Below are 27,595 nucleotides of genomic sequence, written 5' to 3' on the forward strand. Positions count from 1 at the left end.
GGAGGAGGAGGAAGAGGAGCAGGAGGAGGAGGAGGAGGAGGAAAGAAAAACAGGAGGCAGAGATCACTTCCATGTCTCCTTTAAAACATTCCCCACTCTCTCTGGCTTTGTATATAAAGGTTTGTTATTCCTCCATTTGGTAGACTTAGTTCTGTGTAAAAGGCAGAGACCTGCTTCCACACTCATCCTCTTGGAGGTACAGTGCATTCTCACGATAATCCACATGCCCTTCCCCACTGACACTGGTTATTGTCATTTTACAAGGCATGAAAGACCGAAGGTCAAGGCAGCCTATGCCTTCATCTATTACACACCCAAGATCCTTGTTTCTTTCTTTAACTCACATGGCCTACAAATTATCTTACTGAAATCTTTTGTAGAGTTTTGGAATGTGGCACAAATGGACCAACAAATGCACTTTGGGAGTCTTTCAGATAGGTCCACTGGAAAAGTACCCCAAATGCCACACACGATACCCCCATTCAGCTGTCTAAAATGAGATCAGTCAATAAATAAATAAATTTTAAAAAAAATTAAAAAAATAAAAAATAAATAAAAAAAATAAAATGAGATCAGTCATTACTCCAATTCCAAAATGGCAACTAGCATTTTTTTCTTCAGAGTGGACATGATGAGGAGATAAAAATTGACTCAAAAGACCCAAAAGGAAAAAAAGCCTGTTTCTTTTGCGGCTAAAAGCCACAAATCACTTTGTATCTCTTTGACCAACTCATCTTTGCCAGGTACCATGGATTCCAGAAGCACTGGGGGGCTGTGATCCATGGTCTGGCTCCTAAATGATTTTTGGGTTACCACTTTACAACAATAAAGTCGCAGTAGGAGGAAACCCCTCTGGGACTGGAGAGATAGCCCAGTGGTTGAGGAGACTTACTGCTCTTGCAGAGGACCAGAGTGTTGTTCCCAGCCTCCAAGTCAGAGGGCTTGTAACAGCTCCAGGGGAATCCTTAACCTCTAACCTTCTTGGGTATGGGCACTTACATATACATATACAAAATTAAAAGTAAGAAAATAATTTTAAAAGAGAAAAAAAACCGCCTTCTGGTCAAAAAAATAAAGTCTCTGGGGAGACCGAAAATTTTAGTGAAGCCAGATCAATCACTTGGCCCCTAAGTGGACAGGCTCACCTTAAGCTATGCTATCTTTAGACAGAATAATATTTCTGTTAGGCAGAATAATTATCCCTTTATTGAGATCCTATACTTTGACTTTGCTGAGCACTCTCCAGTACAGTCTCTTACAGAAGGCCACCATGCAGCTTCACATATTAACTACTCAGGGAAATATAGCTTTTCCTTGTCTGTCTGTCTCTGCTCAACTTTGGATTTCCCCGCGTGTGACACTTTTTTCTTTGTTCCCTAAAGCTCCCCTCCCCATAACATGACTGCTAGTGTGTCACATGTCTGACCTCCATGTTAGTTTAAATAGCATGGCTTTCTTCCTTCCTTCCTTCCTTCCTTCCTCCCTCCCTCCCTCTCTCTCTTCCTTCCTTCCCCCCCCCTTCCTCCCTTCCCTCTTTACTCTTCCATTTTTCTCCTCTGGGAAGTTGATGAGATTTACAGCTTGCTCGCCATAGGAGCGTTTCTTTTAAACTCTAATAAAATTGCCTCCATGCTTAGAAAAATAAAATAACTCTGAAACAGAAAACAAAAACAAAGAAAACAAAAACCATGGTCCTGGTGAGGCAAACCACAACGCTTGGAAAGATCAGGAGTTCAAGACCATCCTCATTCACATGGCGAGTTTGAGGACAGCCAGGCTACATGAAACCCAGGCTCGATTAAGTGAATAAATAAATGCTTTAAATTAGGTCTGGCTTAAAAGCATCTTGATTTATGACTTTGTTCTGTTGCTATAAAAAACTTCATAAAACAGAAAATAAAAATAAAAAAAATCTTCAAAAAAAAATAAGTCTGGCATAGAGGTTCGCTTCAGTCAAGAAAGCTGACAGTAATGTAAAGAGAGTCAATGTAAAGAGAGTCAGATCACCACTAGACCAGTCAGGCAAAATATCATCCGTCTAAAGTGTCTGACTTTATGCTTGTGCCAGAGATCAAGAAAGTAGGAGGCATTGCTGTACCTGATAATCTACACGTTTATTGGCGTTTTCCACAAGCCTGTGTCAGTCACTTTTACATGGTGGATCTCTACAGTGCTTATATCGTATTATCGGTTTACCTACAACTATTATTCTGACTTTAAGGGTCGGTCAAGTGACTTGCTCAGGGCTACACAGCAAGAAGGAAGCAAAGCCACCGGTCTACTCCCAATTACTAGCCTTGTATATCCCTGGTGCCTGGAACACCTGAAGCTCACAGTCAGTGATATTGGCCATGACCAGCCTTCAGTGCTAAGGAGCAAAATAAACAGTGGTAAAAATCACCACTCCCCTGCTGGTCATCTATGGGCAGCTATCATCAACCTTGTGCTCACTGCACAGGATATATTCTCTAAGTAACAGCCAAGAAGTTTGATATCCATTACCGCAAGTGCTCCAAGTCCTGGTCTTCACATTGCTGGCTTTCAGTTGTTTCTCCAATACAGGCCTTTCCACCTGCACTGGGACGGGGATTATTGCATTCTCTACTCCTTGATTTCTTCCCTTGAATGCAGGGGCCCCAAGAAGACCAACAACTCCAACCTCCATCAACCCCTCCTAGAAAGTAAGAAAGAGCCTCTTGACTTCTGCAGAGCAAGACTTCAGAGCTTAATGCTGGACTTGCTGCTTATGTGTTTACTGGGGGACAGAGATAATGAACGGCCTTGTGAGAGATTTAAAACAGGCATATTGTAAGCTTGGAAGTGGCTGGGTGGGAATCCAGCGATGGTATTTTATCAGTTCATGGACTTGGACAAGTCGTTCAAACTTCTTGTTCCTTTGTTATTCTCCAAGTACTCCCAAGTGTTCTCTAGAATGTTTTACAACAGCCAGAAAGGCTCTCCCCTCTGACGTGAAGTATCCATATCCAGCCTGCTATAGCGAACATCTTGCAATACCTTAAGTGTGCTAAATATTTTGAGAGTGTCAAAGTACATTCACGTACATTGTATCGTTTCTTTGCTTCTCCAGACAATGACCAAAGTGAACAGGGGGGAAGACATTACCATTTCCACTTTAAATTCCAATTCCTACTAGCAAAGGATGCTTCCATTTGAATAGATAATTGAAAACCCACCTGTCTATTGAAAAATATTGACTAATGGTACACTATACAAAATTGTAGGGATGGTCCAAAGAGCTTCCTGTCTGAAAGGCTAGGCAGGCAACACAAGAGCTGTTGTAAAGCAAAGCCTTGTGAGACGATTATGAGAAGCTGGGTGATATTTTAAACATAATTCTATTCTACAGAGAATTCAAGAATGAGGAGTCAAACCAGAATGGTGTTTTCAGACGAGTAAGCAGAGAGAGCAAAGGACTTAACCTTCAAAGCTATACTGTGGAGATGGAAAACCGATGGAATCTAAGTGCAAGCGCAACTTCACGTCTGCAAACACCAAGCAGTGCATGTCAAGGGCCAAGGCGTTCCCTTTGTAGTGTATCCCTCTTGATGAGTGAAAACCCACCCCACTGACCTGCTTGATTGCCAACAAGGACGCCTTGCTCACAAGCTACACCAAACGTGTACGGTTTGCAGTGACACTGACACTGTGTCCCCACGACAATAGCGAGGCCACCATTCTGACAAGGCTGGCAATGGCAAGGGTCGAATTCATCCAGGTACTCCTCAAGAGCCCGCTTCAGGTATAGTCTTTTCACAGCGGCACAGGGCACCTCCTTGACCAGCTCATACAATGGCGTCAGCTACAAAGAGAAGACCTCAATCAGTGCTCAGACTTCAGTGAGACTGCGCTTCTTATGATATGTATACACAGTTCCACTGGAACAAAAGGAAAAGCCACTCTTGCTTTTGCTATGGCTGCTCGAGTAGTTCAAATGTCTCAAGATTTCCAATATAGTCCCCAAAGCAAGAAAGAACCAAATCCTACATAGGCTGCTTCTTCCTGTTCGTATGCACCTATGATAAAGCATTAAAATGCTCTCTCACTCTCTCCATCTGTGTGTGTGTGTGTGTGTGTGTGTGTGTGTGTGTGTGTGTGTGTGTGAAAGAATGGTATATGTATGCAGGTGCCCGCAGAAGCAAGAAGAGAATGTCACTAATTACAGGCAGTTGTGAGCCTTCCAACGTTAGTGACAGGAACCAAAGTGGGGTCCCCCAGAAGAGCAGCAAGTGCTCCTAGCTGATGGGCCATCACTCCAACTCACTGTGACAGGGTTTGGTTTACAAACAAGGCTGAACACGGAATTAACAATAACAGTTAATAATAAAATGAGACTTGTGAATTGCCTATCTCCCGATTTTCTGTGAAATGTCTTCAGACTGCGAAACTAAGGAAACTGAAAGAACTGATGAGTGTGTGCCCTGTACAACTGCTTCTTGTTTAAAGTTGTTGTTTTTTTTTTAAAAAAAAAACAAAAGGGGTGGTGGGGAGGGGACTCGCTCTCCTTGCAACAAAATCTCCACAAACCTAGGAAAATTTAGAACAGATAGGGGAAAAATATTGCTTGCATCTTGAGCACGCATTAAAGTAAAAAAACAAAAAGCCAAAGAACATTCATTGTCTAGTTAATGGAAGATTGTTTAAAGACAATGCTTTATCACCTCCATAGAGCACATAAGAATACAGAAGAAAAGAAATTGGGTTTGAAATACAGCAAGTAAGCAATTTCAATTACACATAGGATTAAATTTCCTGACTTAGAGATGTAATATCTCCTTCCTGGAGACCAAGGCCCTCTGCTGAAGAAATGTAAAGCAGGGAGACTTTATTACTTTGTGTTTGGTTTTTTTTTTTTTTCAGAAGAAAAGCAACTTTGAAGTCAAAGGTGCGGTGGCTAACCTTTAACAGCAAGGCTTATGCGAAAACATGCTTTCCCATGAACAAGAAGGCACTGCTAAAATCCCCTACACCCTGTTGTGATGGCTACATTCAGATTGCCACAGTGATGTCACCAAGGGCTTGAGTGGAAGGACTGCCAAACTCTTCTGAGCAAGGGCCTTCAGTGATCATAAAGCTGGATGGTGTCTGTTCATTCCCGTTCCTTTCCTGCCCAACAGTAAACTGGCTCATCCGCGACATTTTGTGTGCCTTGTAGAAAAGAATGTAGTTGAAGCTGTGAACGAATGCCTACTTCCCTCTCAAGACTTTCATTGCTAAAGAAAGAATGGAACCGTGAAAATGGCCCATTCCAAATACTGAAAGGTAGTACTCTCTGAGACCTTTCCTGGAAATGTCCTCATTTAAGGTAAACAGGCAGAGTATGTTAGGGATGCCTGATGGGCTAGTATCTTGAGCTTATGTGAGACCTCAGAGTCCACCTCCACAGTGATACATTTCATCCAACAAAGCCACACCTCCTAATAGTGCCACTCTCTTTGGGGGGACATTTTTTCACACCACTGCAGTTATGTGTGTGGACTCACACATGCCACCATCAGCTTGGGGAGACCCAAGGACAACTTCATGGAGTCAGTTCTTCCACCTTTGCATGGGTTGTGAGGACTGAACTCAGGTCATCAGGTTTGTTGGCCAAGTACCTTTATCCACCAAGTCATCTTGCCAGCCCCTTGTTCATATTTCCTTTGGTTTCTAATCCAGAGGGGTTACAGATTTCCCCAGAGGAAGGCATATAGACTTCTTGTTACATCTGTCAATGGATTACTTCTCTTCCTGTGCCATGGTTCTGAAGCCACGCAAATAACAGTAGCATCTAATGCCAGGCAGAGCTGAGGGTGTTTTTTTACCATAAAAGTGATTTTTATTTTATAACACATTATATGTATTCCAAACAACAACAAAACAAAAAAATAACCCCCCCAAACCCCCAACCCTATTGAGTTATGCAAATGTAAACAGTGAAGACCGAAAAACATAGTGGAATATGAGGTTAGCATATTCACTCAAAGTTAGCAATGATGCTGATTTAAAAAAAGGGGCATTAGCCGGGGTTGTGGCAGTGCATGCCTTTAATCCCGAAACTTGGGAAGCAGAGGCAGGTGGATCTCTGTGAGTTCGAGGCCAACCTGGTCTACAAGAGCTAGTTCCAGGACACGCTCCAAAGCTACAGAGAAACCCTGTCTTAAAAAAAAAGGGGGGGGCATTGATAACAATAAGTGCAAGGTTTCATGCATGTTAAATTATTAATAAATGCACTGACGCTGCCATAAATAAAGCAGTTTGCCTAGAAAACACTGAAGCTTCCTGGGTGCTAGAAGTTTGCAATGTTCTAGATCACACGAAGTAGAACAATCAGAAATCTGGTAGATAGTTCCCCAGATGGATGGGTGTACATTGTTTATAATACTGTAGGTGAAAAGGCATGGATGTCTGAGCTGTGTGTGCATGTATGTCACATGTGTTCCTGAGCAGTGAGGTCTGTGCCCTCTCACTCTGAGCATCTGTGGATACAACCACACAAAAGAAAACACAAAATTTGCAAAATGCTCATGCTGTTCTCTAACGTGTCAACCTCAATAGAGCAAATCCACATTTCCTAAGGAACCGAGTCTCAGTTCCCTTCATGTTGCCTGCAAGATGTAGGATTCTCAGCTGCTTCTCCAGCACCATGTCTGCCTGTACACCACCATATCCCACCATCATGATAATGGACTAAACCTCTGAAAATGTAAGCCTCCCCATTAAATGTTTTCCTTTATAAGAGTTGCTTTGGTAATGGTGTCTCTTCACAGCAATGGAAACCCTAACTAAGACACATACATCCTGTAAATACACTGATAATAAATCAAAGAAAGTAATTTTAAAAGAAAATATAATCATATTTAAGGCAAAAATTAAAACACGAATTCCCTCACTAATTTGCCTTGGGGTTTACAGGACATTTGAGCTTTACTGCTGATCTGTGAACAAACCACATCCCCTGCTTCTTATTATCATGTGTGCATTCATTTTCTATATAAAGCCTAATTGAGATGCAGAAATGCTAATTGCAGCCAATTCTGTTTAATCACCTTGATGTAATCTCATTTTCCCAACACAAATAAACACAACTGCTCCCCTCCCTGCTTCAAGCAGAGCCTCACATACCTTTTGTTTTATGACTTCAGGAAGACTGGTTACAGATTTGGCCCAGGAAGAGTACCTCTCTTTGTTTCCGGCAGGATTATCCAGGTCCAGGTAGCTAAGGTCAGAAACAAAGCCAGAACTTCCGCCTCTGACAATGGGTTTTCCTTCAAGCTTCCTGCCCTGGCCTCCTACACCGGAGGAAACAAGTCAGCATAAGCAAATCAAGCAAAATCAACAAGGTAAAGTGCAAACTCTGTCAAGTGTTTTCAAAACAACTCCATCAAACTGTGTGGCATCTTGAGAAGAGCAAAAGACAACAAAAAGGATGGACAGGCAGAACACACAGAGGAGTTTCAGAAAAACTAAACATTCCAGACAACACTGCAGTCATTATTATCCATCGAGACATCCTTGAGAAGAGACATAAAATACACAATACCAAGAGCAAACCCTAATGTCCATTGGTGTCATCTGAAAAGCCAGTAAGTCGATGAGATTCATTGTTTTAACAATCGCTCCACTGTAGCAGACGATGTGGCTAGTGTGAGAAGTCTGGGGGCAGGAAGTATACAGCACATCTTTATATTTTCCTCTTCTGCTGTGACTCTCAATGAACAGAAAAAAGAAGATTGAAAAGTAGGAGGCTGGGGCTATAATTTAGCTGGTACAGCACTTGCTAGCCTTTGGAAAACCCCGAGCTCACACCTGCAGTACATAAAACTAGTTGTAGGAGCCAGCCCAGGCCTATAATCTCAGCATTCATTCACGAGGAAGATGGGATCGGGTGTTCCCAGTCACCCTCTACTACAGAAAAAGTTGACTGTCTACCTGAGACACATGAGACTCTATCTAAATGATGATGGAGAAGAAAAAGAAGAAAACATCTATGGACTGAGATAAAGGATATTATAAAATTAGTTTTAAATACCTTATTTCAATAAGAATATCATGCATGCTTTGCAGAAGAACATCATTAGAAGAAACATACGTATATTAAAGGATGAAGTATCATGAAGATGAAACTTACTTTCAAATAATTCCATAACTCACATAAGCTTTTTAAACACATGATCATTAATGTTGTTAAATAACCTGTCAATATTATAAACATTTATGTATATGTGTGGCAAGAGGTCAAATAAAATTATTATGTATAGGTAATTGGTATAGAAACAACTACTATGTCCCCTACATTTTCTGTATTTGAAATTCTTTGTGATAAAATATTGGAGAAAAAAACAATAGCCCTACATATAGCATATTAACAATTTTTAAAAGCTGTTACTTAACAGGAAGACATTACCTAAAATATGAGAAGTGCTCTGAAAAGTTTGAATGCTAATTGAATTCCTATTTTCCATTTATGTGCCTCATAATTTCAGACATATTTTTATCTCCACTTATCATTGGCTCTTACAAAGGTCACAACCAGACATTTCTAATCTTACAGATCACATTTTGAGTGATTTCCATTTCCTTTCTTGTAACTGTCCAAATTTTGCAATTTTTTTTTCAAATGAACACACTGTGCTTTTATAGTGAGAAATTATGAAAACCTGGTATTTTTAATGAATTGAGTGCCTCCTCATTTTCATTGTTAATTCTGGGTTGATATGCAAATAGTAGCCTTTTTCATGTAATATCTCACAAGTCCAAGCCATGAGTTAATGAGTCACCACCAGCTGGGGTGTCTGGAGATTTCTGAGCTCAAGCAAGACCTATAAGAATATCCGGGGAGGTTGAGAGATGTCTCGTGGTTAAGAGCACTGACTGCTCTTCCAGAGGACCTAGTATCAATTCCCAGCACCCATATGGCAGCTCACAACTGTCCATGACGCCAAGATTTTACACCCTCACACACATCCATGCAGGCCAAACGCAAATGCAAAACATTAAAATAAATAATCATTATTTTAAAAAGAGAGAGTGAAAAAATATCTGAGGAAAAATGTCTCGGAATCTACATTTTCTCTCTTTCCCCAAGTGACACTTGTGAGCATGAAAGATTGAGAATCATTGCCTTACTGACAAACCAGATTAGGATGAGCAGTTTCTACAAAATCAGTGCAATTTTTCTGCTTGTGTGCTCTGTCTCCAGACCCCATAAACCCTCTGCTCTCTCTAAATCACTCCCCCTCCCCAAGAAAGCATGGCAAGTGCAGCAACAAGAACCCAAACCCATGCCTTTACATCTGCAGCAAGCTTTCTTCTTGGATTAGCTTTGGGGCCCCAACCTGCAAATAATGATCCAGAGATTTATTAGTTATGAAAACTTGGCCTTAGCTTAGGCTTTTTCCTAACTACTTTTTATAACTTAAATTAACCCATATTTTTAAGTCTACATTCTAACATGTGGTTCATTATCTCATCTCCATACAGCTCACCCTGCTTCCTCTGCCTCTGCCTCTCTTCTTCCCAGATTCCTCTCTGTCCCTGGAAGTCCTGCCTAACCTGTTCCTGCCTAGATATTGGCCATTCATTCATCTGTTTATTAAATCAAAATCAGAAGGTGCCTTAGGCAAAGAAACATCTATATAGTGTAAATAAATATTTCACAATATACATCTCATGTTCTTGCGAGGTAATATTGTCCACAAACTTTCTAGTCAATTCATTTTTAAATTATTTAATCAACAATACTAGGACTCTAAAGAGGCCCTAATTTTCCTGGTACCACACAGTGCCCAATATGGGGGTCCCCAAATTTCCTTGTGACAGAAGAATAATAAGAACCCAGAGATTCAAGTAAAGATTAGTAACATAGTGAAAACCTATCTCAAAAATAGTAAAATAATAAAAAATAAAAATAATCAAATACATTTTTGAAGTAGAATGCCTGCTAATGATTAAAAAGCCTTGGAAATCAAAACTTAATTATAAGACGATCAAGGCCAAGCTAGTAATGAAAATTGAACTCTTTATCATTTACCTGAAGCTGATTTGAAAGCGTCATCCAGTTCCTTGCATCTCTCATATGATGAACGTGCAAAAAAAAGCTTAAGATCCAAAGAAGAACATTTCTTCCTCTGGTCTGACGCAGCATCTGGGAAGAAAGGAAAAAGCCAAGGTTTAGTTTATATGTTCATTAAAGAAGTTCTTTGGGATATAGCCAGGGGTGAAAGTGGGAATTAGAAGTGGTTTCCATGATGACAATTAGGGTAGTCACCAATCTGATTATAGGGGAAGACAAGTTCAGGCACCCTGCCCACTACTGCTAGGACTCTTATCTGGGGTCATCCTTCTAGATTCCTTGGAATTTCCCTAGTTCCAGGTTTCTCCCTAGCCCCATAATGCCTCCCTCAATCAAGATATCTCTTTCATTGCTCCCCCCTCTTCATCCCTTCCTCAACTCGGACATTTCAAGCCCTCATGTTCCCATTACCCATCTTACCCTTCTACCCCCTCCCCAGTTTACCCTGGAAATCTTAACTACTACCCTTTCCTGGGACCTGCCATGTGTGTCCCTCTTAGGGTCCTTTATACCTAGCTGCTCTGTGGGATAAGGGTAGGTGGGGATGGAAGAAGGGGAGGGAGGGGGAACTGGGGCTGTTATGTAACATGAAAAAATAAATAAAATTATAATAGAAACTCTTTAGAAAATAACTGTAGTCACTCTGAGCTCCACCATCTTGTGGGATTAAAGGAACGTTCTATAAAATACTAAACTAATTCCATTTTAATGGATATTAATTGTGATTTTCCCAATTATGCATGATTATAGATGATGATGGAATAAACAACTTTCTGCATAATAAAAAGGAGTGGTTTCCAGCTGTCTGTGGCAATTTCCTAAAGAGTAACAAAATATGTGCAGTTTCAAGTGCTCTCCAAGGGCAAAGTTCAGAAAAGAGGATGCTTGGATTTTGTTCTTTTCCTCCTATTAGCTTTGGCTGAAGGGTGGCGGTGGGAAGAAATCCCAAATAACTTTTACATAAATGCATAGAGGAAGCAGAAACTGAAACTTCACAGAGCTGCATTTTATACTCACTCATGTCAGTTTCTTACAAATAGAACAAATAGATAAACACGGGCGTGTGAGGGCTTCCTACTCGCTTGCTGGAGATTCTAAAAGGTGAATTTTGACCCTATACAAACTAATTCCTAAACTCCTAGCCCTACTCACTTGGTATCTGTGGTTCCTAGTGAAAGGAATTAGGACCAAGCTAGCCCTCCTTTGTAGGCATTATAGTCAGGGGTACAAGACTAAAGAAAACAGAATATCTACACACCCTGGTGGAACACGTAGTCAATGCCAAAAGAATCAAAACTGAACAAGAGACTCTACCTAATTGTTGAGCTGAGAGGCTAAACCCAGAAGGCTCTGACTCACCAATAATGTGTTCATCTCTTGATGGACATCTAGGCTGATCTCATAGTTTAGTTCTTATGAGTATAATTGATGTTGCCATTAGTGCAATGACATACTGCAGTATGCTAACAGTCCTTTGCTTAGATATCCAGGAGTGGTATGATTGGATCATATGTAGGCCTATTTTCAATTTTTCAATGCTGATTCCACAGAAGTTGGACAAATTGATAGCCCTGTCATCACTATACAAGGTTCTTTTTCTCTGTAACCTCAATAGCCCTTATTGTTTTCTTAAAAATTGCTTGCAGAAGTAGGGCGGAATTGTAGTTGCAACCTACATGTAAATGCCACAAAATTTTGGATTTAGCAGTGAAACTACGTTTATACCAAGCCATTTGCAATATTAATCTTTCAAAGAAATAATGCTAAAAAAACAAAACTAAACAATATTTGTGAATTCATTTTCAACTTATAAAACAAGAGAAGTTCAAATTCTATTTAAATTTAACATGTAGGAAACTGAAAAGGTTCATGGAAGCAAGAAAAAGATTATGATTACCCCATAAGGAAAAACTACAAGCTCTTCTTAAATCCCATGGAAGAATTTTTATTCATCTTCAAGTTCAGAACAGAATCTTTACTGAAGTGGAAGACCTTGAAGAGATGAGTTGCAATGAAGGAATTGTGGGCAATTGCCCAAGGTGAAAGAGAAGGTTTGACATGAAACATTACTTAGGCAGACAGAAAATTCTCTGGAGAGATGGGACAGGGAAAGTGCCCCTCATCTGAGCAGATGGTGAGGGCCATCATTTCAAGCTGGAATCCCCAAAGCAAGAATTCTAGTGGCATGTTCATTTTCTAACAAAAATCCATCACCTGTAGCAAGCAGCACAGAGGGAAAGCGAGGTTGGTTATGATACCAGTTTATTCTGACTTCAAACCCTTTCCCAGCCATTTATGTGAACTCAGAGAGTCTCATCATAACACCTCTGGTTTTTAGTGTGTGTGTGTAGTGGTGGTGGGGATCATGGTACCCACCTCAGGAGATGAAAGTGAGAATTCTAGGTATCAATGTGATTTAGTTCTCAACAGCTAAGCACAAACTAGAGTTACCTGGGGAGAAGGAACCTTGACTGAGGAATTGTCTCCATCATACTGATCTGTCTTTGGGGCATTTTTTATGAATAATTGATACAGGAGGGGGAAGTCCACTGTGGGAGATGCCATCCCAGCAGCTGGTCATAAGATCTATAAGCAAACAGACTGAACAAGTTATGTGGAAGCTAACTTAGACATCTGTTTAAAATAGAAGTACTTTTTAATCCGAGAAATGGGAAAGACAGTCAAGTATGATAAAAATCTAACACTCTCTAGAGACAGCTGATAATGGTAATGGTTTAACTTGATATTATTCAAAAGAGTAGGCAGACATTTCTTAAATCATGTGAGAATTTAAGTAGAGTATAATAGATTCCTGCAATTTTGGATTCCTCTGTAGTTTATCGAATTCCACAGCTGAAAAGTGTAAGTATATCCTCTCTCATTTAGACTCTTCAGATGCTTTCAGATAACACTTTTAATACCATACCTCTGTGTTTGACATTTCCTGAATCCAGATAAAAGAGAACTCTGTATTCTCCTCCTAAGGACCCGGACTGCAGATAATGTGTCCCGTATTGGTCAATTAGCTGTCGGTAGGCACTGTAGTCGTACAGAGTGGGAAGATGGGAGAGCTCCTTCCAGAATGGCTCAGCAAGTTGTAAAAATTCAGGATTATTATTAATGAACTGGGCCACTTCAACACTGTTCTTAACAACCAACAATTGATAGCTCTGGGGGGAAAGAAAGAGCAAAAGGAGTTTTAGGTAGAAGCTAAAATCATACGATAAATATTTGCCTACCCATCATCTTGATCAGATGTTCATTCCTGTCACCTAGTCTGATTTTTCTTAAGACATAATGAGGTTTCTGCTGAACTCACCTTCATGAAGAAACCTGGAGTTTTCTGGAGCCCAAATAAGGATAACATCTGAGCAATGCTCAACTAGGAAAAGGGAATTGACTTCATTATGCCTGCTAAACTAGTTTTGAAGAAAGTGTTCAAAGTAATATATACCCAAGACTCTGTCTTTAATAATAATAATAAATATTTAATGAGAAAAAGATAAATATATTATCAAATAACAAAACAATGTACCTCTAAAGAATGTGTTGTCTGTTAAAGGAGTTATTTTGCCTTAATATAAAACAGGAAATTAGTACGTTTGCTAAATACACCCCTGTTAATGCCAATAACACTCAGTACTTGGTAAAAACAGAAAAAAAATAGTTAATGTTTCCTACTAACCTTTTTCATGTAGTTGTTGTTGTCCCCTGAATTATGATTCTGGTCATCAGATGAGAAAGAGAAAAGTAGGCTTTTGCCTGAAGAGGATGATTCAGATTCTCTGGATTCATGTTTTACATAAGCCCAGCTACTGTTGTAAAACTCATAATCAAAATCATTATTTATTTTGACCTGTAAGAAAAAGAAAACCTTTTACTATAACCAAATAAGGACTTGGTATATATCCAAGATGCTTTTGTTGTATCATTTAAGATGCATGCTTTTGGGTCTAGAGAGATGACTCAGTAGTTAAGAGCACTGCTTTTCCAGAGGACCCAGGTTCAATTCCCAGCACCCTACCATCTATAAATCCAACATCTAACAGCCTCACACAGACATACATGTAAACAAAACACAAATGCATAAAAAATAAAAATAAATAAATTGAAAAAAGGATGCATCCTTTCTTCACACCGTTCCCCATGAACACAAATCTCTGCACTTACACAAAGCAACTAAGTCTCGCAACAAAGTCAGGCCTGTGTACAGAAAGTGTTTGTTCTAAGATAACTCTGCTGTGCAGGGGCTGTAGTATCAATGACAGTAACTCCATGTGACTCACAAGACACATTTGTATAAACATATATTCCATTTTCTTTACTCAGCATTTATCCCGGAAGTGAACGAACTCAGACAGCTATACCAAGGGAGAACTGGAAGCGTTCGGCTCTTGATTTTCCATGTTGAGAACAGAGAAACAAATGGATGACGTAAAACAATGAGATCATTTGGACTTTGTGACATGACGCCAGTTTAAACTTCCTGATTATATTGAATTGATGCTAAAATTCAATTCTCTTTTTCCAATAATAAATGATAGCAAAAAAAAAAAGGATCCCACAAGAATTTTAAAACAGACCACAGGTCACAGTCACATATGGCAGAGAAGTGTCCTTCTTAGAGAGACAGATGACTTATTTATCATTGATGTCACCTTGCATCAGAGGAAAATAAGCACAAAAACTGGCAAGTACCATAACAAGAACGAGAACCTTGTGGGAAGCATGATAGTGACCACTTTAGGCTGCCTCCTGTGTAAAGGATACCCAACACTGAATACATACAATCATACTCTATAGCTATAGGCGCCAGAGCTACAGAATGACATACTTTTTTTACTATTTTGCAAGACAATTCCTTGTGTTAAAGTCTCTTAGTATCTTAATCTTATAGGCAACAAATCTGCTTAAAATGTTAGTTTGCATAGTATAAAACAGACTTGCTAAAAGGTTTGTTTTCTCAGTTTCTATTTTATGTAGCAGTCAAACTGGAACTCACCTTTCACAAGCATTTCTATTTCACACACATCTGCTTTCATGATAAAAACATAAATAAATATTACTAAAACTCAAGGAACATATGGATTGTGTATGCCATACACAGTATTCTTCAATAAAATACTGGAATTATGTCATTTGCAGAAAAATAGATGGAAGTAAAGATCATTAGTGAACTAAGCCAAACTCAGAAAGTCAACTGCTGTGTGCTTTCTCCCATATGTGGAATCTACACTTAAAGATAGTAGATAAATAGATAGATAGATAGATAGATAGATAGATAGATAGATAGATAGATAATAGATAGATAAGCAGAAGGCTAATGACAGGCACATATAAAAATATCATGATACAAGCATTGTCAAACAGTGTTGTAATTAATATAGTTTCTGTATGATCATGTGGGTCAGAGTGACCAAGAAACATAACCGCAGTCTGCAGCTACAAATGGCACCTGAACGTTTGCCTGGGCTCTCTTTGCTAGAGGGGAGCCAAGGCACAGCTTCTTTAAGAAAGGCTTCCTGACTCAGCATTAATGGCAAAAACTCTCAGCTCTTTTAAGAGGCCCTGCCACCAAACACTTAAATGGTGTTTATGAGGAATCATTGGCACACTTCTTGGTGGTAGCAAGAACCTAGAAACAGGGTTGTAGGAAAAAAAACCTGGCTTCTGCTAGTGCTTCTGCCATGAAGCTAGACTCTGAGAAAGCCAAGGAGTAGGGAGGAAAGAGCTGCCAAAGCCACGTCTTTAATTCTAGTCATATCACTTAACCAAATTAAAGATTCATGGGGTCAGAAAAAGAGAGATATACAGTAAAGATAGATTCAGATGAAAAAAACTTCTAAATGGTTTACAGTGTGTTTAAAAATATATGTAGACTTAGGAGAAAAAAAGAAAAAGAATAAGGAAAGTCCTTTTAAAAAAAGAAAGATTGTAGTTGGGTGTGGTGGCACCCAACTTTAATTCCAGCATTTGGGGAGGCAGAGGCAGGAGGATCTCTATGATTTCAAGGGCAGCCTGGTCTACAAAGTGGATTCCAGGATAGACAAAGATACCCTGACTCAAAAACCCAAAAATTCCAAATAAAAATAAAAAAATAGAGTAAAAATATCAACGCCACATAAAGATGGAAAATACACAAAGACTTTGGATACTGTATGTTATTGTGTATACTGTTGTCTTTGAATTGTTTGACTGCTGAGGAACAGACATTTGATTATAAACATTGCTGGATTAATCATATATATATTCCTTTTACTTCAAAATTTAAGTTAAAAATATGTTACTTTGAAGCAGAGGTTTTGCTTTTATTTGCAGAGAAAATGTGAAGCTGTGGATTCATTCTGGTTAAGAAAAATAAGGTTTGATCAAGAAAGATCCCCTGAAAAATCTCCAATGGGAACAGATGACCCAGATGATCCAAAATTTCAGAGGACCTCTAATGCAGTTTCCTCTAAGTTCTATATCCAGGACCGCCTCAAGACTGCTGACTGAAATTATCCAGTCTCACATAATAATATTCAGTTAGGACTTGACCATAACCCTAAATTTTCCTTAGGTCCCCATAAGATTATCAATCTTAAAATCAACCTCAATCAGCAGGAAGTAGCCTGAAAACTATACCCACATTCCCTGCCCCCAAAAAATGAATTATGGATGTTTGTCTTCATTTAGAGTGTTGATTACAAGTTGTTATGGACAATGATCAGGAATAAAACTAAACAAAGGAGATTAGATTCAGAGTTCTTGTTTTAAAAAGACAAAAGGGAGAAATGCTGTAGGATCATGCTCTTGTAACCTGTAAAGATTTGTCACTTGTATTGGTTTAATAAAATGCTGATTGACCAGTAGCCAGACAGGAAGTATAGGCAGGGCAACCAGACTAGGAGAATTCTGGGAAAGAAAACACTCAGTCTGTGGTCACAAGCCAGACATGAAAAAGCAAAACGAAAATGCTGCACTGGGAAAAGGTGCCAAACCACATAACTAACCATAGATAAGAATTATGGGTTAATTTAAGATGTAAGAGCTAGCTAGAAATATGCCTGAGCCATTGGCCAAACAGTGTTGTAATTAATATGGTTTCTGTGTGATTATTTGGCTCAGGGTGGCTGAGAAATGTATGCACAGCCTCGAGCTACAAAGGTAAATGAAGTCATCTTAGCTATCATCCTCATATCAATAAAGGAAGTAGAGGCTCCAATAATTTAATATTGAAGTGAGCTTGTTCATTATTCCTTTGTATGTATGTAAGGTCTCTCTTCAAACAACATGATGAAATATGAAACACATTCATAACCAAAATCAGAAGACTCGATGACCTGTGTCCAGTGGTCTGTAATTCACTCCCATCTACAACAGGCTCCATGCTGAGAATGAAGGAAGCTGAGTGTCACCTTCCCAAGCAACTCTGGGGCCCTAACGTGTGCTTGGCTTCCAGTAGCCTTTTGTGTGTGAAAAGTATGAATATGTAGAGAATGTGTATGACAAGGTTAGTGGCTTGGTCCAGAGGAAGCCAGACTTTCCCTAAAGCCTGCCTCCCTAATAACCAACATCCAGATTATAAGCGATCATACATGTATTATGCTTATTAATATTGATGTCCCAAATAATTCCAAAGCTACCCTCTATGGGGTGGGGAGCAGACCACCCAGTGAGCACTGGGTCTGTTTTTTTGAACTCCGGGGAGCTCTCACTGCCCTCATCTCCACAGCTGTATTTAGCACTCAGACGACTGGCTCCCTGCCTGTTCTCCCGTCCACCTCACTTCACTCAGGCTGGATTTGCAAATCAGTACTGTTCCGCAGTCAGTAACAGGCTATAATTTCCCTCTACTTCTGACAACACCTTCACTCAGTGATGGGAAAGACATTTCAGACGTCAGCCCCCAAACCAAGCCCTGCTGAGGAAAATGAGTGTCAGGAGCAGGCTGCTGTTAAATCATTTTCTTCAGAGGCCACAGGCTTCTAGTGTGTCTCTCTTCCAGTTAACTCGAAAATAATCTTCCTCATTATTTCCTCTTCTCTGTGACGTTCTAAATGTGTGTGACCCTTTTGAAAATTCATATGCAATTTCGCTCCCTTCTAATTATGAAAGAATTAGTAACGTATCCTTCCAGGAATAGAAGCTGAACAATAATTATTAGTATCTACATGCTCATATCCCATGCTCTCCCTCCTAGCCAGAGGTTAGATTATAATACATGTTACTTATTATATAGAATTCAGAATTGAAATGCAAGAAATGAGGAAACAAAATGTGATATAAAATAAAGGGGTTCAGAATTTGAACCTCTCAAGCTAGGTCACACTGTTTTAATGTAGAAGAAGTCAAAGTCTTCCAAGCCTCAATTTACACATGACAAACTAGCAAATATTACCTTCCAAAAATAGTGCAAGGATTAAATCTATACCTGTTACTTAAAACAGAGCAAATGCAGAGTAGATATTCAAAATTTGGTGGCTATACTTGTTTCTAAGTTAGGTTGATGTCACACTTACTTGACTCGATAAGCTTTTTTAGCATATTGTAACTGCACAAAAGTTAGAGGTTTTATGATGGCATTTCCATACACGAATATCATGCCCTTACGTCATATTCATCCCCGCTATCATTCACTTTTATTCCTCTTTTCCTTGCTGTACTCGCTGTAAGTAACTCCATCTACTGTAACCTGGAGGTTAATCCTTAGTAATCATAGTCAAAGCTGCTTCCCCCGAGGGTCATCTGAGGGGGCAGAGGGTCCTCCTTCCAGAAGTCATTTTTGTTTAAAAAACTGAACTCTAAATGGAAGGATAACTCAACTGGAAATACAGGTGATTCTGAGATGAAGGGAAGGAAAGGAGTGAAAAGGTAGCTGTTGGGAGATAAAATTGACAAAGAGGTTAAAACAGGATGAGACCAGAAACTGCACTTTGCTGAGGTTGTGAAGACAGTTTTGAGGGGCAGGATATGAACTGGGGTGGGTGCAATGTGTTCAGGGTACTGGACTGGAAAACCCTCTTCCTCCACCCGAATCCCCAGGAAAGTCTCCAAAACCCTACGTATTTTGTGTGAGCATATTTGGTGTTGGTACCAAGAATCAGGAGGAGCACAACAGGGGCATCTGAAGAGCTGGGGCTTGGAGCAAGAGGGGACTCTGATCAAAAGCAGAGACAAGTAGTCAGGTAGGACCAACAAGGACAGCATGGCTCCATGCCCACTTATCCACACTGCTGTTGGAATATAAAGTATAAAATTGTTGATGCAATCAATGTGGAATCATAGTAAGGCTTCATTGTGCAGATCCCATAGAACAGCGATCTGTGTGCTATGTGTACAACCCAAAGAATTTGTGTGAGATTCGTGCACAGGAACGTTGAAAGCATTTTCTTAAGAAAAAAAAAATGGGAACAGGGACGACAATTCCATCTTCATTAACATGAATAAATCTTAAAAACCTAATTCAGCAAGAAAAACATAACTCATAAAATAATTGATACTATTTTATTTCTGTAAATAACAAAATCAGGCAAAACTGAGTCACAAGCAGTTATTTAGAGATGCTTGGGTACATGTAGATATGTATGTGACAAACATTCAGAGCCAAACAAGGGAAGCATTAGTACAAAGCCTAGGACAATGACTTCCTGCAGGTGAGAGAAATGTTATCAAGGATTAGTACGTAGGAACCTGTGAGTCACTGGATATATGCTAGTCCCACACATAGATAATAGAAACACATAGGCATTTGCTATATTGGTTTTCTTCCAATTGCAAGCATAAGTTACCAGACGCCTTTGTAAATATAAGTTGCTTCACAATTTTAAAATAACTCATTTTAAATGAACTACCACTATGACAGCGGAAGGAAATCACTGTAACCAGTCCCAGGCAGAACCTTGGATGTCAACACTCATACGAAGCAGATGATAAAAGGTCTTGAGCTCACATGAAACATGAACTTAAGAGGCATATTAAAAGTAGTATTGACCTGTATGCTAGACTTCAAAACCATGAACTCCTTTTAAACATGCATAAAATGCTTATGAAAATTGACCACATGAATTCACAGGAGCTAGAGCTGGCTGTCCAAGGCCTGCTCAAGATCCAGCAGCCAGACTCCCAGGATGAATAATGGAGGGGCTAAGGAAAACCCACCCCTTGCTGGAGAGCTATTGGCTACTGATGATGGCTGCTGGGAGAGGTAAAGGTGATTTTCCCCAGGGATGCGGAACCTGTGAGGCCGCCCATGCCCCATTGCATGGCCCCACACCCGTGCACATACGGATACTAGTAAATCGACTTAGTGGTTTGGTTTTTTGCTTTTCCTAACAAACAGTGCATGAAGTTAGGAGGTGAAAATAAGGATGATAGGGGAGGAATGAGAAAGATGAACGTATTAGGCCATAAACAAATTCCCAACTAGTACTAAAATTTTGATGCATATAAAAACGATTGCTACAAAGGCATGGGTTACAGTGAATTAACTGGTGTAATTAAGTACCTGAAATGTATACGAGAGGATATTTCCACTCAGTCTGTAGAAGTCATTTCCATCCCCACTGAACACTTTCCGGCACTGACCACCGAAACTTTTGGTGTTGAGGACTCTCTTCCCAAACTTGCCAGTGAGTGCGTTGTAACTGTGAGGAGGAGAGAGACGAGAAGGGGGAGGGGTGGCAATTAAAATCCAGAACTAGTACCCGCTGGAGAAACAGATATGAGTAAAGTCTTCTAGAAGCCAACCATTAAAATTCTCTACACCTAACACCTGAGACGCTGCACAAACAGGGCAACACCCTAGCATCTCCTGGTGGCAGGAGAGCTAACACTAATAGCAGAGGAAACCCAACATTCTGTCAGCCTGAGGACATATTGGGGGACTTGGGTCTGTTGTATCTATGGCAACAGCTGCTTTAAAATTGATTCTATAGATAAAACCAATACAATTAAGGTTACTGCCGGTGCAGAGATTGCTTTCAACCGGGAGTTCCATCCTGACTCTCTTAGCCTGCTGAAGAATGTTCCTTAACGTCACTCTGCCCTCTTCTTCTGTTAATAAACTTGACACTATTGTAGGGAAATTCACGTTGATTTTTCTAAGATAGATTATTTTAGAAAATAGAGCCTAGAATTGACTTGATCCTAAATTTTTAAAAGATGGTTTCCCTCAGCTATGCTCCCACTTCTCTCTTCCTTCTCCTCCTCCTCTTCCTTCCTCCCACTCTGTCTCTCTTTGTTTCTCTCTCCTTCTCCTCCTCTTTTCCCCCCTTACACTGACCAACTCTCCAGATTTTCCTATAGTTGAGAGGTTTCCCTTGATGTGAGACTATCAGCTCTAAATCCTTGTGTATCTGGAACAAAAGCTGGCTCTACATCTTACCCCATGTATCTATAGATATTCAACTATGAATTTTTAATTGCAGCAGGATGCGGCGAAGATGTCTGAGCTGTTGGGTAACTTATTATTAGACTCGTCAAGCCCTAAAACACAACACAAGTAAAACCTACAACCCATTGGTATTCTCGGAAGGCCTCTCGGCACCTTACCCATTGCCAGTAAGTTCTATGTTGGGAGGAGGTTTATCAGTGTCACAGGAAGGTCTGCTTTCTGCATCCTCACATCTGTCTTCATCGGCACCATCTTCATCACAGTCGGAATCCCCATTGCAAACCAAGGATTTGCTGATGCACTGACCTGGGCAGGAGAGAAACTCTCAGAACATTTAAAGGAGGGAGGAGGGAAAAATACCCACTGGGATCACTCCAGCACCACAGTGATAGCCTAGTGTAGGTCTCAGACAGATCTTCAGATCGTCTATAAAAGAACTAGTGATGGTTTTACCTCCATTTTGAAACACACAGAACTGATTTTTACCTTTTCTGAGTGCAAATTGAAAACAGACCTGAACTCAAAAGCCCAGAATCAAACCCATAATCCTCAAGCATTTTTTTGTCTACATTCTCCAAGATGCACACAATTCATTCCGCTTACAGGTAAAACAGATTGACTCTTTTGTTTGTGTCTGTAGTTGTTAACCTAGACGTCAAACTAGTGATTTTCTTGTTGATTAATATGTGTGATTTTTTTTAGAGCAAAGAAACTAGATCAAGGGACTGGAGGGATGGTTCAGCAGTTAAGAGCACTGACTACTCTTCCAGAGGACCCAGGTTCAATTCCCAGTACCCACATGGCAGCTCACCACTGTTTGTAACTCCAGTTCCAGGAAACCCAATACCCGTGGCAAAACACCAAGGCAAATAAAATATAAATAAACAAACAAATAAACAAACAAATAAATAAATAAATAAATAAATAAAATGAAACTAGATCAAGAGGTTGAAACTCAGCATTTTTTCAGCATCTATTCTGTGGAAGACTTCCTGGTTCTGAGAAACAAATTTGTATGGTGTGGTCATTGCCAGACTTTTCATATGCTGTATAATCTGCTAATAAAGGCAATGATGATAGGAACCATTATAAGTCAGCAACATCACTGTTATGATAACTCAGAACACCAAGAGAGCACCAGTGAGTACCAGATGATCTTGGCCGTGTCTTTCTCCCCAGCATCATCCCAGCCTTTTCCTTATCAGTCTTCCTATGGCCTCTGCACGTTGGACCATTTGTATGCAGGTCCAAGTTTTCTGTCATCTCAATGACCTGATACCTCATTCTCTCTGTCTAGAAGGATTTTCTCTATTCCTCTCTGACGTGCCTTTTAAATATCGAATTAAATATTATCCCTTTTTGAAAACGATCCTTGTCCCTCAGGCTATTAAGGTCATTCTTTCTCTATTTCTTCAAAGGCTGCTCCGTGCACAGGAGTCTTTACAGTGCAGCATGCAGCTCACTCTGTATCACTCAAGGCAACACGGCAAACATCTGTTGAGAGTCTGCCCATGCACCAGGCATTCCTCATGAGAAAATAACCAAATAGAGATTATGTCTACCAAGCTTCAGAGAGATGGACAGGTCACCAGTTTGGATTATGGACAGTGTAAGATCCACAATGAGCACAGAAAAGTGATTTCCTGGCTAATTCTATCTCCTCGGGGATTAGTAAAAGCTTCCCGAAGCAGGTATCACCTGATTTGAGTTCTCAAAATAAAATAGGAGCTTTACAAGTACTATTTAAGAGCAACTGCAGACCTCCATGTACTCAGTCCTAAATGGAAAGTCTTTATCGAAGCCCTCTCCTCAGTGCTCAGGGATCTATGTGGAAGAGAAGTAAAAAGACTGTAAGAGTTAGATGATGCGTGTCCCCAAACAAATAGCATTTTCTGGGGAGGAAAATACACACGTGAATATATGACAACATACCACACACAAGACCTGCGTAAGTTCAGGTCAAACAGGGTTTCAACCCTGAGAAGGGATAGTGGGCACAGGGTCTCATGCCTACCAAGAAGCTATTTGCAATGTATACCCACTATCAGAGAGAAAATCATTTTCTCCATTGGAGTGATACTGGGTGTATCAACCATACTCTGGGACAGGCCTCATACTCAGGGGTAGCTAGCCAATACAAAGGGACTCCTGAGTGTTATTATGGTTTTTGAGGGTTTTTTTTTTATTAGTTTGGGTGCTTTTTTCTTTTTTGAGAACACAAAATTGGGAGGTGGGGAAGTAGGGATGATCTGAGAGGACTTGGGGAAAGGAAAGAATATGATCTAAATATATTATATGAAAAAATTTTAAAAATAATAGTAAAAAAATTCTAACACACTGACTCTTGATCTACTAATCTGTTCATAAAACTCCAATATGTTACAGTGCGGTAGCACACAGTTTTGAGCCCAGCATGTGGGAGGCAGAGACAAGAGGATCTCTGAGATCAAGGCCAGCTTAGTTTACAGAGTAAGTTCCAGAACAACCAGGGTTACACAGAGAAATCCTCTATCAGGAAAAAAAGGGGGAGGTGAAAAAAACTTCCATACGTTGTTTTTTGTTGAGTGTGGGAGTTCCCACCTGTAACCTCAGCACTGAGGAGGTGGAGGATCAGGAGTTCAAAGTTACACTCTGCTACATAGAAAATTTAACATCAGCCTCATCTACAAGACACCAGGTCTCAGAAAGAAAAAAGAAAGAAATTAGTTGAGGCTGTTAATAGCTTTAATTCTATCAACACACCAAAGAACGCCCATGCCTTTACATCTCTCTTGCTTTTGAATGGATGTTAAGTATGTAATTTATCTGACTATGCAATTACTATACTAGCAAAAGTCTTGCTTATATTAGGGGAAAATTCATTTGGAGGCCAATATAAATTTAAACAAATATGTATGGAGCCAGTTAACAAATAACATTTGAATTATATTGGCATGCTGAGCCCATGGGAAACAACTCACCAGAGAAACATCTAAAACGTTCTCCACAGCCCTCCTTGGTTGGACAGCCTTGTTCAGGGTTGCAGGACTGTGTTTCAAAAGCACTTCCCACACAGGGGAAGCCTCCATACTGCCCATAAACAGCAACCGGACGCCTTCGAGTCTGGAAGCAAAGCAGATCTCTTTGTATTTTCTATGTGAGTTATCCCAAGTTTCCTTGAGGAATAAAATCTAAGAATTAATTCAATTTGAGAAACACTGACCAGAAACGTGTTCTCGTGTGGTAAAGAAGTAAAACCCACGAAGTCAATGAGCCCGCAGGTTCAATGACAGTTGGATTGTTATTTACACAGAGCTTCTAACCATCGATTTATTTTCACTGTTGAGTGAGGGGAAAGAAACCTCCTGACAACTCTTTGAAAAAGTAACTTGAGAGAGAAATACATTACAATGCAGAATGATTAACATTTTGGCCAGATCTATATTCTGGGAGTTAAGCAGAAGGAAAATGAAGTGTGTTTTGTTGGAGGAAAGGGCAGGGAAGGTTCCAGGGAAAAGAGCTAAGATGTAGTGACAGTGGTGGCCCGCGCCTTTAATCCCAGCACATGGTAGGCAGAAGCGGGCGGATCTCTGTGAAACCCCGTCTGGAGGGTGGGGAGATGAAGTGAAGAAAACCGTGATAAAAATGATAGGTGATTGACTTGACCTGGGCCTTCCAGTGGGGGAAAAAATGAGACATGAAAAAGAACCCAGAAAGACAAGTACTGATACAGAGGCCAAGTGTACAAACTGAGCATGAGCAATCCAAATGCTAAGGGTGTTAACAATGGGATCTTACCAGCTGATGGAGAATTGCGCTCTGACAGGGGAAGTGCGTTAAAAGCAGACCTCTTTCAGAAAATGAGACAACGGAAGAATTTACTGCACTAAGTGAAAAAGTCCTAAGACATCCTAAAATTCACTTGGTCCACATTAAGTATGGAGTCATGTACCTAACGCTTGAACAACCTCAAGATCTGCTTCTGCTCTCCTCGCACTCGGGCCTCCTCCGGTCCTTGCCTCTTGTGCGGTCTAGTTTTATGTCAGTTTGCACCAGCTGGAGTTATCTGAAAAGAGGGCGCTTCAACGGAGAAAAATGTCGCCATGATTTCCAGCTGTGGGGCATCTTCTTAATTAGTTATTGATGGGGAAGTCCCAGCCCACTCTGGGCAGTGTGGGCGGGCCTGGGTTCTATAAGAAAGCAGGTCAGTAAGAAGCACTCTTCCATGGCCTCTGCATCAGCTCCTGCCTCCAGCTTCCTGCCCTCACTGCCTGTGATGATTTAACAGTTTCAGTTTTAAATGTACTCGTCCATCTTATGTTGGGTTGGCAGTGGGTATCCCCTGGAACAAGTGGTCACGCTGTAGTGTGGACTCTGAGTGAGTCTTCATGAGCCTCAGCCTGGCACTGGTACTTACCCTGCTTGCTCGTTCTCTCTCTCTCTGTCTCTCTCTCTGTCTCTCTCTCTCTGTCTCTCTCTCTCTCTCTCTTTCTCTCTCTCGTTTTGTTTTTTGTTTTTTGTTTTTTGTTTTTTTTTTTTTGAGACAGGGTTTCTCTGTGTAGCTTTGGTGCCTGTCCTGGAACTTACTTTGTAGACCAGGCTGACCTTGAACTCATAGAGATCCACCTGCCAATGCTTCCTGGGTGCTGGGATTAGAGGTGTGTGCCACCATCACCTGTTTTTTTCTTTCTTTGTAACTGACTAAGGCTTGCCACATATGTAACTTACCGGCGTGCCCTCTTCTGGGTTCTGAACACAGACGGTGTGCTCTGCACAGGATTGTTTGCCCTTCTCCATGTTGTCAGCCGGGCCCTAAGGACTGCCCATCCTCCACAGACTCATTCTCACCTCTCTGGTTCCAGACCTCTGATCCGTTCTCATTTTCACCTGTCTCTTTCTGAATAAAAATTATGTTTCATCATCTGGGATATAACCACTGCACAATGACCTCCATCAAAGAAAAAAAAATTCGTATGTGACAAACACCCTCTGTTTGTCTCTCTAGTTAGAAGTCTTTTTTGGCTTTTAAATTACAAAAAGGATTTGTGTGCTTGCTGTTTCTTTTAATTTGGCCTTGTTGTTCATGTGCATTTTCTCTGCAATCACAGGTGTCATCTATTATGTTTGTTAGATGCCAAATTTTTCATTCGTGTAACTTGCTTTGAAAATAGAACTCATATAAATAATAAAAGAATGCTTCATCAAAAAAATGATGGCCAAATGTAATCTCAGCCCTTCAGAAGCTAAGACAGGAGGATTGGCATGAGTTCAAGGCCAGCCTGGGCTACTGAGTAAGACTTTATGCCTAGCAATCCCAAGGGTCTGAGTTTGATCACAGAACTGCAAAGAAAATAGGAGGAGACGGTGATGCCAAAGATGCTTCTGAAAGACCTGGATAAATCCAGACACCACCCCCCCCCCAGCAGGAAAAAATAGAGCCAAAAATCTAAGCAGGGAGAGAAGAATCAGAAATCTAGAATTAGCTGGTTCAGGAACTAGCTGAAGGATAAGGTTAGATTGTAATCTTGAGAATAATCTTGAGAAACAGGGAGTTGGCCCCTTGTGATTATCACTGGTATTTTTGGAATACTCTGTTTCAGGAACTAGCTGATTATAATCTTGAGAAACAGGAAGTTGCCCCCTTGTGATCATCACTGATATTTTCGGAATTTTCTATGATGCCCTCCCTACCCCCTTCAGATTACTGGGCTGTGGTTTCTTCCCTTAAAAACCCCCCTTTCAGTTCCTGCGTGGGTTGAGTCTAGGCCCCAGTGCACTGGTTCCTGTCTTGTTGAATAAACCTTGTGTGATTGCAGCAAGGACCATCTCTTGTGAGTTACTGGGGGGAGGGGGGGTCGTGTTATCCCGAGACTTGAGTGAGAGTCTCCCCTCACTGGGGGTCTTTCACTTCAAGACAAAACCATCTTCTGTGGAGGGGTTTTGTTATCTCATGCCTGATCTTACTCAAAAGACCAAGAAGTGACAGTCCTGCTATTCTAAAAGTTTAAACTTGTTTGAAAGAACTTGGGGATGTTCTTTCGGGAATTCACCAAGGCCAACTGGCCTGAGTCTGAAAAAGCATGGGATAAAACTGGACTTGCTGAACATAGCGGACAATGAGGACTACAGAGAACTCAAGAACAAGGGCAATGGGTCTTTGATCCTACTGC

At 40.4% G+C, this 27,595-nt stretch overlaps 1 protein-coding gene across 2 annotated transcripts in view; it reads right to left on the reverse strand.

Moving 5' to 3' along the window:
* C7 (complement C7) overlaps positions 1-27,595 on the reverse strand; it is a 67,685-nt gene that overhangs the window by 20,599 nt on the left and 19,491 nt on the right. For both annotated transcript variants that reach the window (XM_026783666.1, XM_005356583.3), the window contains 9 exons: positions 24,407-24,548; positions 21,605-21,752; positions 20,559-20,697; positions 13,758-13,928; positions 12,999-13,242; positions 10,031-10,144; positions 7,123-7,289; positions 3,592-3,820; positions 2,503-2,674 (listed from right to left, as the gene is read on the reverse strand). In XM_026783666.1, the coding sequence (XP_026639467.1) occupies positions 2,503-2,674; positions 3,592-3,820; positions 7,123-7,289; positions 10,031-10,144; positions 12,999-13,242; positions 13,758-13,928; positions 20,559-20,697; positions 21,605-21,752; positions 24,407-24,548 (1,526 nt within the window). The remainder of the gene's footprint in view (positions 1-2,502; positions 2,675-3,591; positions 3,821-7,122; positions 7,290-10,030; positions 10,145-12,998; positions 13,243-13,757; positions 13,929-20,558; positions 20,698-21,604; positions 21,753-24,406; positions 24,549-27,595) is intronic.

This window comes from Microtus ochrogaster, chromosome 19, assembly GCF_000317375.1.
Source record: "Microtus ochrogaster isolate Prairie Vole_2 chromosome 19, MicOch1.0, whole genome shotgun sequence".
Lineage (NCBI taxonomy): Eukaryota > Metazoa > Chordata > Mammalia > Rodentia > Cricetidae > Microtus > Microtus ochrogaster.